General features: G+C 35.8%; 1 protein-coding gene across 7 annotated transcripts in view; it reads right to left on the reverse strand.

Annotated features, from left to right (window-relative positions):
* The window catches only part of LOC107675267 (dual specificity protein phosphatase 8-like), a 49,811-nt gene that overhangs the window by 12,376 nt on the left and 22,661 nt on the right, over positions 1-14,774 (reverse strand). For all 7 annotated transcript variants that reach the window (XM_016469555.1, XM_016469552.1, XM_016469554.1 and 4 more), the window contains one exon: positions 14,276-14,414. In XM_016469555.1, the coding sequence (XP_016325041.1) occupies positions 14,276-14,414 (139 nt within the window). The remainder of the gene's footprint in view (positions 1-14,275; positions 14,415-14,774) is intronic.

Here is a 14,774-nt window from a genome sequence, read left to right on the forward strand (position 1 = left end):
AGAACAGAGACTCGCGTTGCGTTTTAAGTGAATTATTCATTCCAGTATGTTTCTCTTTAAAACACGAGCTCTGTCATATTCTGTGATTGTCTCTGAAGAACACGAGCCCTCACACGTCACACTCGCTGTGTGTGAAGTACAGACTGAATGAATTGTCAACACATCCCACCGCTGTAGATGAGACGCAAACTATGGTTTCTCGACTGGATAACCAGTCTCGCTAGTAAAGTTTTGATGGATGAAGACTGCAATCAAGGTAAAGATGACTGCGGTGGCGTACAGGAGTCGTACAGTAAGCACGCGTGAGTCCGTTATAATAATACGTGTATGAGTGCTCTTGACGCACTGATCGCACATTGTATTTATGCACAGGCACAGACATTTCCGTACATTCACGTTGTTTCCACACACATTCACGATAATGTTTTGATTTGTTATGTTTATGTTGCTGTGTTTAGTTATACTGAATGGATCCGTGTACTGTAGTAGATATATGCAGTCAGCAGGCGGTTGGTTTAGTTTTTTTTGGCATCTCCATGTGGTCCTGTTCGGTATCGCAACCCAACAAAGGGTGCTCCATGAACCTTGTTCTTGAGAAAGACAGTTCCCAGATTGCTTGTTCCTGTATTAAGTGTACTGTAAATCACTTTTTCCTCTTCCAACTTCTTCACACCACTAGTTTTACTGTAAAGTTACATATCTTCTTACAAGAGGATATGGCTTTTGGTCGGTGATATTGCTGTGACTCAATGTTTCTATCAATCTTGTAAAACATGTTGAGCTATGAGGTGATAAAACAGCATTGCTTGACTCTTATATTAGTTTTCATTTAACACTGCCAATCCTGTTAAACACTATTAATGCTAAAGATCTCGCATAGTTCAGAAAAGACTCAAGGCTTCTAAGTGTAATGGCTCAACAGGATGCCGTCACTCAGTACTGGGCTGAAACCCAGTGAACAGGTCAAAGGTGAAGTTCATTAATCAAGGTCTGCCATGTTTCAGCTATGTTACCGACTCTAAGTGTAATGGCTCAACAGGATGCCGTCACTCAGTACTGGGCTGAAACCAAGTGAACAGGTCAAAGGTCAAGTTCATTAATCAAGGTCTGCCATGTTTCAGCTATGTTACCGACAGCTGAAGAAGGACCCAGTTTTAACCGGTTTTAACACTTCTGGAGGCCAGTTACATCAGATTTGAATTTTCAGATGTTTTGCAAGGACGTGTTTATAGCCAAAAGCTTAAAACAATCTTATGCGATTCATACAAGTGGATGATGACATTTGTGGGATTAAGCAAGAAACTTGTTCACTTGTCACTGCGAGTTGTGAAAAAGACAAGGCGTCCTGAGAAGATTACTGACCAACTGTTGCACTCCTTCCTTTTTTCTAAGCTTAACATTAATGCTGCAATGGCAGAAGTTCAAATGTAGGGGAAAAAAGAGAATTCAATGGAGAACCCTGTAATAAAACTGCAGTTGCAGTCAATATTAAATAAATATTACTACTATAGCTGCAAATTTCATTTAGAGCAGCCATGTAGTTTTTTTTTCTTTAATCACATTGTGCTGTTGATGATTTGAACATATGTTTTGTTTGTGAATAAAATGGATTAGGTGAATTTGAACCGAGACCTGCAAAAACTATTTGCTTTAAATTTTTAATTTGCACCAATGGTCCTGATATATGGGCAAACATGCATTAAACCACACCTCTGTATTATATTTATATTTTACCACATTTCATGCATCATCTATTCCCATGTTGTCCATTCTTTCCTTCCTCAAGAAGTAGGGGTGATTGAGAAACTAGAGTTGATCTATTAATATGGACGAAGGTCTCTGTTCCCCAACCCTTCCCCCCTAAAAGACAGCGAAAGAAAGCAATCTAAACCCCCTATGGAGAACTATGATGTCATTGGGCCACATGTAAACCAGGATAGAGGTCTCCAGAGAGGCTTACACAACTGGGAGGATGTGCTTCATGTGGGAAGGAAAGGGGGAGATGGAAAGAGAAATGGAGAGAGCCTGAGAGAGAGAGAGAGAGAAATGAGAGGGAGTATTAATGCTTACAATAAGACAGCAGAATTATGACAAAGCCCACATTCTTTACACAGGGGCTTCAAGCTCCGCTGGAAATCCAAATTTAGCCGAGGATGGAATGGAAGGATTGTGAGCCTCTATCAGGAAATGAGCGCCGGGTTGCCTCACTTGTTTGTGTATGTGTATGTCCTGTGTTCTGCAAACTTTTCCTGGAATTCATTGCATTCTTGAAGAGCCACCAAAACCTTTGTAACTTTTGGAAGAGAATAGAACTAAGGCTGTCAATTTAACATGTTAATTTAGAACTGGAACATTACCTGAAAGAAATCACCACATGTAATCATGCTCCCTGACTCGTATCTGAATTCTATAATAAGGAATTTCCCTACCATCGGAGCAATTCAACACCCAGCAAATTTGCATAAATGGAACAGTTTGAATCAATCTTTCTGAGTTACGGCAACTTCTAAAGAAATTACTTTTAACCAACAAACTACACTGAGTTAAAAGGAATTTAATAATTTGTAGCATAAACACAACAAGTTGATTACTCAAATCATTCCAACTAATTGAGTTGTGACCCTGGAACCAATTAATGTAATATCTTTCAGTTTAAAAAAAATAAACAGCTAGCATAGCACATGTTAGATGTAACTTATTTAGCATGTACATTTAGTGAATTGGTTCAAAAGTACTTGTCATTGCTCATATGGTCTATGTAGTGTATACATTCACATAGCTGCCCACAACCTAACCAAGACATCTACTCTTCAGATCAATGGCAACCACAAAAACTTCAACATAACAGAAACTCTTTTACTGTAAATGTCAAAAATAACCACGTTAAACACTAACAGGTCTTTCTCTTTACTAAAAAACACAAAATATTCCAACATTTGTTATCCTTATCCAGTCCTAGGCAAAGCATGCTGGGAATTAGAAGTCCACTACCCCATTTTCAAAAGTTATCAAAATAATTTAATTAACTTACTTTAGGTCCCCTGAATTTTTTTTTAGAGCGTACTAGAAACCACATAATAATGGTCTAAAATGACTCCGAAAACCTTATACCAGAATACCTTAGCAATATTCTGGTAACATCCATAAAACTTTAACATTGTGTTAGAGAGTTTTTCACAACAAAAAACACATTTCTTTCTGAAATTAGAAAAATCTAGTTCTAACACTTTCAATTTAACAGCAACAAAGTGATCTATATTTTCCCCTGCAGTTCTACTCGACCCACTCCGGGAGAATTTGAACTGGTGTTTTCGCCATAAGAGGTGGTCGTGCTAACAAGGACGATAAAGACCACAGCCTCTAGTGTCAGTCGCTAGTGTGCCTCTTGAGATCAGAGGAGTGAGGTTTACTTGCACTGCTCTTACTAGCTGGCTTCCATTACACTCACCCCCCTAAACCTCACTACCATCCGGGTCACGGCACCAATATAATCCCTCCGGTTCTACTTGGCCCACTCTGAGCAGGATTCGAACCAATGTTTCCAGCATTGGAGGCAGGCGAGCTAACAAGGACACTAAAGACCACAGCCTCTAGAGTCAGTTGCTAGAACATCTACTGAAACTAAGCTGTAAATCCTCACAAATTGTTGTGACAAACATATTTGGCTTTTTTCCAAAGCAGCCTACATTTCATTCATATATATTTATCAGTTCACGTATTCCCTGGGAATCGAACCCATAACCTGGCGTTGCTAGCGCTGTGCTCTACTGTTTGAGCTACAAGAATTCCAGTTAGAGGTTAGAATAGAGGTTAGCCAATCATAACACACTATTTACATAGAAGTCTTCAAGGTACAGAAGGAAAACCAGCCCTTTGTGGGTGGAAAAATTTAATTACGACTATTTTTGGTGCAAGAAACCATCGTTAACGGTATAAAAGAGGTTAAAATAAAATGCACTGAAAGTGCTGAATATGAGTGGATATATATATATATATACAGTATATATAATGTACAGTAGAGTGGAAAAGTATTCCTCAATTTAATTAAGTGCACTGAATGCTTTTCTTTTTTAACGGGAATTTGGATGGTAGGTAGATTCAAGGAAAGGAAAGGGTGAAAAAAGAGGGAGACAGTAGCAGAGAGGAGAGGAGAAGTAGTTCATGTCATGCTGAAAGTATTTGGCACTGTTCGGTCTGCTGACATTTCTTAATTTCTTCAGCTTGTTTCTCAGAATTGACATAAGACATATAATTTGAGGTCTCTGAGAGCACAGAGAAACTATAGCCAAGTTTACAGCGGGCCATATGTAGGACAAATGCTACTCATTTCTTCATACCGCAAAGTGGTGTATGTATGTCGAGGGTACAGGGTGGAGTCTGAAAGGTCATCTTTTCGACCTTTGTGAATCTGTGGTGTGTATATGTGTGCTGTTCAAGTAGGCGACTGGCGCCAGATGTGATGACCACAGGAGCCTGAACTAAAAATAGAGCCATGCTCTAATCAGAAAGACATACGGCCAGAGAAAGAGTTGAGTGTGTGTGTTTGTAGAAAATAACAGAGCACCAATAACGTCCCTCGAGAGCTTACCTCATCCTAATGGCAACAGTGGCTCTTTTTCAATAGAAGCATTGATCCCGGTGCTGCATTGAGACGATAATGGAAACGGGTCACATAGACACAGGAAGTCAAACTGCTGCATGATGAAGTTTTAGATGTTAACCATCTAAAGTGACTCATACGTATTTTGAAGAATGTTGGTAACCAAACAGTTGACGGTAGCCAATGACTTCCACAGTAAGAAAAAAAAGTCAGAGGAAACCAGAAACTGTTTGGTTATCAAAATTCGTCATAATATCTTCTTTCGTGTTCAACAAAAGTTTCATACAGGTTTAAGAGTGATTTTATTGTTCACATTATGTTGATTTGGTCAGTTTGTTGTACTATTCCTCACTTGTAAGACACTTTGGATAAAATTGTCTCCTAAATAAACTACGAATCTAAGGAAAATGTGGTGCTTGTCCATGCAAAACTCACCACCACAATGCAAGGGTTTTTTGGGTCGTATCAAGGGAAATGCTATGTGGTTGCTAGGGTGTTCTCGATGGTTGCTAGGTGTTTTTCTATGGGCCCAAATCAAAAACAGGCCACCCCCAAGTGTATAGTGTTCTGGGGCTGGATTCATGAAACATTTTTAAGAAGAAAACTCATCTTAACGGTCTTATTTTAAGTTAAGAATAATTTTATTCTCAAAAAAAAGAAAAAGAAATGTTCTTATCTTTTTAAAGATTTTTCTTAGACAGAACTTTAAGACAGAAGTTCAAAGCAAATAATGAGTTGGATCGCTTCAAAAATAGCACTTTCTTTGACAGGCCACACAATTTCAGGCATCATTCAGATTTCTTGTATATAACAATGTCTGAAAGTACAAATGTTGTGTTTTGGTGCCTATATGGAAACATAGGTTTGAATCTGGCCTGCACAGTGCTCGTCACGTCACAAGATGTTAACTGATGTACTAGAGTGGTGTGGATTACTTGTGGATTATTGTGATGTTTTTATCAGCTGTTTGGACTCTCATTCTGACGGCACCCATTCACTGCAGAGGATCCATTGGTGAACAAGTGATATAGTGCTAAATTTCTCCAAATCTGTTCCCATGAAGAAACTAACTCATTTACATCTTGTATGGTCTGAGGGCTGCAACAATTAGCCTAAGTTTCAACACTTCTCATCTCATTTGATGCCATTTTTGTTAGTGAATTTCACTGACACAATTAACTTCATAGTTGGAACATTGTACATTTATGTTTAAAAATGCATCTTGGAATGTTTCTGAACGTTTAGTCTAAAAATATGATTGAGTTTTATGTTATAATCAGGGCTTACAACAGTTAAAGTCAAGCAAATATAATAGGAAACATTTTTTTCCAGAGAAGCCTGTCAGACTTTTTCCTGTGCTGGTTTAAATCATGAATGCCCTCCTGTCCTTTACCTCAACTGGGCGTAGAAACGGCGGTAAAATTGGAGCTTTGGCTGACCGTGGCGAGTCTGGAGTCTGAGAGAGAACGTAATGTTGAGGGCATGCTTACAGTGAAAGGATATATTGATATTGTTTTAGAGCGAATGTGTCACCACCTGTTCATTACCTCATTTTGGCGAACACACACAAACACTTCAGCAAGAAACGCCCAGTTGCATAATAGAAGCCGGGAGCGAGACAAAGCTGAATTCAGCTCCAAAAGCTGCTAAATACAAAGGGGAAAGGAACAGCCGCGCTCTGGACCCTGCCAAGCTAAAACTTCTTCTAATTGAACATAATTCGCTACTTTCTGCCAAATTCCTCCCATTTGTGCTGCATTTACTGTTGGTGGTACAGAGGACATTTTATTCATCCTTTTTGAATGGAATATCACAAATTTTAAAGCATCTGCAAGTTTAAAATATGAGTTAGAAATTGACTCTTTGCATTTGTGTTGGTTTCATATGGTTTTAAAAAGTTTAAATAAATAATGAAATTAATTGATCAATATATTTAATGAAATAAAAAAAAAAAAGAAATATAAAGTCATGTGGTGTAACCATCAAGTAAAAAGTAAAAACATTTTCTTTACACCTTGAAAACGTGAGTGTACACATCTTAATCATTATTTAAAAAAAGAAAGAAAAAGTTTTTAAATATATTTGTCAAGGTAAAAAGTATTTAATATGAATATCATTCATTGTTAATTCATAAATATCATTACAGTTTTGGGGAGTCACACTGCATCAAAGAAAAAGTTTTTAAATATATTTGTCACGGTAAAAAGTATTTAATATGAATATCATTCATTGTTAATTCATAAATATCATTACAGTTTTGGGGAGTCACACTGCATCATATTTTACAATCTGAGCTAACCTTGACTTGACATAAAAAGATTAAATTATCGAATATTTATTTGATTTATTTGACTTATTGACCTTGACACACAGTCAAGGGGGTTTGCATGTTGGTTGTACGGTACCATATATTTTTGATTTTGTGTACATTTTGTGGAAGGTTTTAATAAAATACAAAACTAAGGTTTTCTTTCAAGAAGTTTATTTATTCAATTTGGATTTTTTTCTTCATTATGATATCCGGACAGTGTATCACCCTGAAATCTCCTCAAATAATATTTTAAAATCAAAACTGATTCCTGTATTTTTGAATAAATTAATATATAGGACAAAAATGAGAATGATATCATTGACCCACATAATACCTGGAGAAAGTGACATACATGAACGCATATAGGTGACCTAGTGGACTTGATGTCCTACATGCATAGAAAAACAAAGGCAGATAGGCGACAGGCTAGCGAGATTAAGAGTGATTGCACATCTGCAGGACACGCACATTCGTTCTGAAGCTTGTCCCTGTGGGTGAGGTGTGAAAGCTTCAAGCGGTGTGTGTAAATGTGTGTGTGCCATTCCAATAAGAAGAACGGCATGAACGAGATGCCTGTGGAGCAAGATGGACGATCAAATTCAACAACAGCTCGCATAACATTTCAGATCCTGTGATCGCCCTACATTAACAGGAAACAGCGTGCCAGCTCAACAGGCAACAAAGACGAACTTTCTGACAGTCAACGGGGTGAACCCAAAGAGTTGGTTCAGGTGTAGTAGTTTCAGCTAAACCCAGCAGGAAATGAAGCAGATGAAGAAGTTTGGTGTAAAGTTCATGGACAAAATATAAATACACTTGTGATTTGTGCCACCTCATACTTTTCAACGAGCTGAAAGCAAACAACGTCTTTCACGTTATCATCCATTTACATCACTACATAAACATGGCCAAGTATGCTGGCTAACTGACAAATTTGCACACTAAACATATTAACCATTTCTTTGCTTTAATGCTTCACATCACTCAGCCTGAACTACTAAATTGTACTGAAAAATTGGTGAAATTACGGTATCGTACCATTTTAGATTTAAGATTTTAGATATTTTTTACCATCTACTGACCAAGATTTCACAACAGTTGCTAAAATGTAGAAGGTGTTTAACTGATTAGATTCTCCCGGATCTGAATTTGGGAGAAAACCGGTGACATCACAATATCCCTGCACCTCCAAAAAATTTGCATAGCCTTATTAAAGATCCAAACATTAGAAATGCAGTGCCAAGCATTTTATCCTCAGAGGAAACGCAGGTAAATACAAAGTTCTCTCATGAAACTCTAGATGGCGCACAGGCCGATAGGTTCTAACTCGATCTAAAATAATTACATAATCTGTTTCTTAATTGGTTTCTTTTCGCATCAGCAGCCAATGAGCTTGCTGCTCAACATTCAAATACTTGGCTAGTGCTTGCTGTAGCAGTTGCAGCACGCTTCAGAAACTCTCCACCTTCCCCAGCTCCACCTGTATAGATCTACTATGGGGTGATTTCATGTATGCTATATATGGGGTCTATTGCATATTTTATATATGCAGCAGCAGTATTTCCTACATGCTCACAGCAGCATTTGCATTTCATGACCCCTTTAACTTCCATGGAACCTTTCAAATGCGCAAAAGGTTCTTTATAGTGGAAAAAGGCTCTTTAGATTTTTAAAATGTTCTTTACACTCAAAAAACTGGTTATTTTAAGAACTGATCACTGGAGGTTTCTTAAATAGCTCAAAAATGCTTCTATGGCATCATTGCGAAACAAACCTTTTGGAACATTTGTTTTTAAGAGTGTAGACAAACTTCTTTGAGAACCACGCATAAAAAAACTATTTTTACATAAAGTGTTGAAATTTCATGAAATCCTTCTTAAATAATGTTATCAAACAATGAAACCATCACTTGCTCTCTGTTACATCAGTCTGCATCGCTTTGAGGGACTTTCAAAGTTGGTTTGTGCATAAACGCCACTCTTTTATCCAGATAGCATTTATACTAAGGAAACAGTGACTGTTTAAGACAGGAAGTGGTCTTAAACGTCCTGTTCATTTAGAGTCTATCACTAACAATCATCACTATTCTGATCATAACACCATATCTTATCTTATGCTAAACCAAAAACACTGTTACACAACTCAGTAGCTCTGATACAGACCCTCGTGTACTGCTTCAGCTCTCTTTATTACTGGTCACTGTAATGTATGTGTACAGTGTGTGTGAACAGCATAGTGCGCATATACTCTATGTGAATTATTTTGCTCAACTTATTTTGTCCACAAGGTGGCACTACTTGCTCCGCCGTTGTTTTGCAGTCAAAAAAGAAACATAAGAGCTACAAAACAACAACTACTACAGACTCAACAACAATAGATGCCTGAGTTGAGCACTTCAGAGTTGAGAGATGTTTGCAACTTTAGTTTAAAGGAAAGACCTTTTTATCAAAAAATAACTTATGGAGAGAAATAGCACAAACACTGGACAAGGATGAAACGTTCTATTGTGCATGTGTCGAGGGCCTGTGTTCATGCACGCTATCAAATGGAGTATACTTTGAAAAACTGTGCATTTGGCTGAACACATACACTAAGGTTACAGTCAGACTGCAGAAAAAATGTTGCCCAAATCCTTTTTTTATTTTTTTGCCCATATGTGACTTTTTTGTTGTTGTTGATGTTTTTGTTCATGAAAATGTGAACAGCACAAACTACATGGAATCTGAACTTTTCAATTCTGACTTGGGCCACTTCTACATGTGGTCCTAAATCGGATTCAGGTCAGGTCAGGTCAGGTCAGGTCAGGTCAGGTCACCCTAGTTCGACATTCATCATAATTCTCCACTGATGGGATTCACTTCAAAGATTTTTAAAGTTCACAAGAAACGTGACTAATGTTCACAGTTGATTCCAGTAGAATTTGACATTAGCATGTTGCTAAGCTAACAGCACAAAAAAAGTTATGAAAACCCTAAGAAAATTAACCATGGTTTTACAACAAATAAAACCAAAAAACCACGGTTACTATAGTTACATCAAGGTAACCACAACGTACCCATGGTTTTGCTACACTAACCATAGTTTAACCATGGTATTTGTAGTAAAACTGCAGTTAAATGGTAATCAATACGCCAAAAACATGGTTACTACTACATGGTTACTACACTACAATAAATCCATGGTTAATTTTCGTAAGGAATGCCAGAAAAATGCCACACAAATATGGTGAAAATGCATTTTAAATTAACCCTTCTTCTGCCAGCTTTTTTTTTTTAAGTTGCCAGCCACGAAATTTTCATTGCCCCCAGAATATTATATTGTATGAATATCTGAACATGTAATATGTCAAAAGAAAGAACAGAGCCTCTGCTTAAAAAAAAAATAATTATATATATATATATAATATAATAGAATATATGTGAATATATAATAAATTTTATTCTAGCTTCATGCTTCATGCAAGTGGGTACATTTCATAAAAAAGCAACATTGAACAAAAAGTTGAGAAAATCAAATTTTTGTCAACGTCTATGTCTGGATCCATATTTTTCCTTAAAATATAAATTAAGAAAATGAAAGAAAAACTGTGCAACAAGTAGCCTATTATGCAGAGTTTCGGTTCATTTGTACACAAATAAAGGCAAACCTTTTACAATTCTGATTATCTTTAGGACTAAAAGTAGTAGTTGCTTCCACTGTTAGAAGGAAAAATTCAAGTGATTGCGCCGGCGCCGCATGCGCACACACAGTTAAGTATTGCTACCTTGACAATGCAGCCTGTTCATTATAATAATAAAATACAGTCAAGTCAAACATATGGAAAAAAAAATCTGTGCCGTTAAGCGTTATCAACGTACCGCCGTGATGTTATGCAAAACATTTAGTTTTACGTGGATATTGGAACGCGAGTGAAGTACATAATAAATAATAATTTGGCATTCAAATACATCGCGAACATTTGATTTTGTGTGGAATGAGAGACCCAACATTGGTTTCAGTTTCGTTTTAGCCTAAATGAATTTGTTTTGGCTTGTCGTTTATATTGCTAGCTTCTTATATTTTTAATTCTTGTTCTTTTCTAAATACTGTTAATTGAAAGGATTTGTTTACAGTGTTTATTATAATGTTTGTAAACATTGGCTTGTCGTTTATATTGCTAGCTTCTTGTATTTTGAATTCTTGTTCTTTTCTAAATACTGTTAATTGAAAGGATTTGTTTACAGTGTTTATTATAATGTTTGTAAACATTGGCTTGTCGTTTATATTGCTAGCTTCTTGTATTTTGAATTCTTGTTCTTTTCTAAATACTGTTAATTGAAAGGATTTGTTTACAGTGTTTATTATAATGCTTGTAAACATTGGCTTGTCGTTTATATTGCTAGCTTCTTATATTTTTAATTCTTGTTCTTTTCTAAATACTGTTAATTGAAAGGATTTGTTTACAGTGTTTATTATAATGCTTGTAAACATTGGCTTGTCGTTTATATTGCTAGCTTCTTATATTTTTAATTCTTGTTCTTTTCTAAATACTGTTAATTGAAAGGATTTGTTTACAGTGTTTATTATAATGTTTGTAAACATTTCGCGTCGGCATTAGGCCTAGCTATTTCTGAATGAAATAAAATGCGACATACGCAACTTATGTTTTTTCCCCCTAAAAAACACATTTTTTATACGCGTAGCGTATTTTAACCATGCAGCAAACCTTTTTAAATATTTGATAAATTACTGAAAAAATAAATAATTAAATGACTTTTTAAACCGTTTAACTGATTGTATTAACCGGTCAAAATTCTTACGGTCGGTTAAACGGGTAAACGGTTAAAATGAACATCCCTAATTTGCTCACATGAAATACACACATCTGAAGTTCATGTAATGAAAATACTCAACTCAAATAACTAGAAGAGATCATTTGTAGTGAAATTACTATAGTTATATTTGAGTGCAACAGCACGCAAAAGCTTTTATCCCTGCAAGTACTGGACTGAATACATTCAGAAACATTACATCATCTCCTCTGGAGCCATTTGTCATCCATATTGTCTTAATATGGTCTTGATAAAGTCATGACGTCTTCTTTCCTGGCCTCATTTACACAAAGAACTATTTTCAGAGTCTGAGAATGATAATACAAACATGAATATTGAAAATAGTTCATATTTCATGGACCCAACAGCAGCATCCATGCAGCAGTCGAGCAACAGTGAAATCTTAGCAAACACCACTGATAATTACATTCCATTCGTTAATGTGTCTTATATTAATATTCAGTAGTCTATTTTTAGATGACAGATGTTTTTTATATCAAAGGTGCTGTCTCAGCTTCAGTGATCGCCGTGTTAACTTTCCATGTCACGTGTGACACATTTCTAATTCAAGCTTACTGAAAAACACTAAATGAGACTCAAGGAGGTCTTAAGCTTTAAAGGTGACAGCCGCTTCAGCGCAAGCAGCCACATAATCAAAGATTTGCAGAAGTGCTGAAATTTCCCCAAATCCTCACTGAAATAAATTTGAGCTTCTTTTCACTGCTGACATATTTGGATCAAGCAGCTTAGTAAGAAGTGAGAGGCAAAAAAACGCAAGCTTCACACTGAAAACTGCCTACTGTGAGGATTTCTACAGACTCATCACTTTGAGAGCTGAACTTTGCTGTGACGACCGCTATTCACAGAGAGTAATTATTATAGGGAGTGACAAAAAGTTGGTATTTTTGGGATGTTTTCATAGGGTTTGATCTCTATATACCGGTTAAAAAACATGCCTTTGGCAACCAGCAGCTCTTTTGTGTAACATGGCATTATTTGATTGACAGCAGGGGATTCCTGTTGGACCAGTGCATAGCAGCTGCACAAACGGTTAACATTACATCTTTAATGCTTTTCCTCAGAAGTTGTGTAGGAAGGCTGGGCATTTCAAGTAATTTTTATATTTATTTTTACTATTTATAATATTTACAGTATCAATTGCTAAGGCTGATGGATTTTGATTATTATAATTTTGAGTATAATATATTAAATACATGTAAAGTTAATATGTTTGTTATATTATCTAGAAACAATGTATAATTTAATAATATGTTACTACAATATATTGTTTTTAATTATGAAAAAACATATTACATGATAATGCTACATTGTTATAGTTTAACATTTTATTTACAAACAGAGTGAGAGAGAATATATGTGAATATTAATGTTGGTTACAATATATACACAATAAAATGTTTAAAAAAATTGTTTATTAGACAATATTTACCATTTAAAATGTTTACAATATTTACTGCAGTATCCCTTACTAAGTGTTTTGTCTAAATATTATATTACATATTTTAGTTATATAATTTTGTCCATACTCAAACATAATGTACAATATATTAACAATAACAATTAAGACATGTATATGCAATTTTGTTTTATTTTTCTTATATTTTGATTAAAGTCGCATAAAAATTGTTTTAAAAAACTATAACAACACTTATTTGTATTAATATTATTAATAATAATTTCTACTAATGTAATGACCAATATGCATTAATAAAAGTGTAAAATTAAGAAAAAGAAAAAAGTCACATTTATAGAGTTAAATAAAAAAATTGACTATAAAAATAATTAAGACATACATGAAACTCTTCTTCTTTCTTTTATTATTATTATTATTTTTTTAATGTTACATCACAAATAATGGTTTAAAAAAAGCTAACTTTAACCACCTATTAAAAAAAAACGTATTTTTATTAATATTATTAATAATCACTACTACTAATAATTTAATGGCCAATATGTATAAAAAAGCAATAAAAATTAATAAAATTAATAAAACGCACGCACACGCACACACACACGGACACACACACACACACACAAAAAGTCACATTTAAAAAGATATAGCCTTTAACAACTTTGGTAACAGAGATTTAGGTGAGTTTCAGTGTATTCTGTTGGTGTCTACAGGAAAGAGCGACACAAAGGAAAATCGATTTGCAAACCTTGAGGAGCGTTTTAACTAGACAACTACATGCTGCAAAACAAGTAGTGAAGCAGCCGAGTGTGTGCATTCCTCCAATGATGACATAACAAAAATGTGTCAGCAAACAACACAAATCATCAAGGCCTCTGATTCATTTACACAGAGAAGAAAACAGTCAGACAAGACAGAGCCATGAGGGAAATTAAAGAGAGAGAGACAGAAATGTGTAAAGTAAATGTGAGGGAATGACAGCAGAAAGCAGGAGTGTGTTTGGGAGACGGTGGTGTAAGAATCGCCCTCTGCTGGTGTAAACCAGAATCAACATGTTCCCGTCTCTCTCCAGCAGCTCAGAGCTCAAGTCTGCGGAGTTTCTAGCGCGAGTCTGTCTGTACCTGTCAGCAGAGACACCCGGTGGAAGCTGCCGTCCAGCTTGCTCAGGAGGATGTGGACGAAGCTGTCTTTGAGAAGCTGCCCGGCGTCTTTCGTGCTCTGATCGTACACCACCACCTCCTGCCTGCGGCCCAGGTCCACCTTCAGAGCACAGACACACACAGGAACCCATCAGCAGGATGTCACAGATACAGCAAGCTGAGTGCAAACACACATCTGACTATTACACAATAGAGCAAAGCTGCTATGATGACATACACAGTAGGAAACAATTAAAAAAATAGCAAAAATAATATTTATACATATTTATTTGCTATTTAGAATATTTACAATATTTACTGAAGTACACATTGCTAAGGACTGTGAATATTACAGTACAACACACACACACACACACACACACACACCTATATATATAATATAATATGATATGGAACATATATGTGTGTGTGTGTGTGTATATATATATATATATATATATATATATATATATATATATAT

Source organism: Sinocyclocheilus anshuiensis, unplaced genomic scaffold (assembly GCF_001515605.1).
Source record: "Sinocyclocheilus anshuiensis isolate Anshui unplaced genomic scaffold, SAMN03320099.WGS_v1.1 scaffold532, whole genome shotgun sequence".
NCBI classification, from domain to species: Eukaryota; Metazoa; Chordata; class Actinopteri; order Cypriniformes; family Cyprinidae; genus Sinocyclocheilus; species Sinocyclocheilus anshuiensis.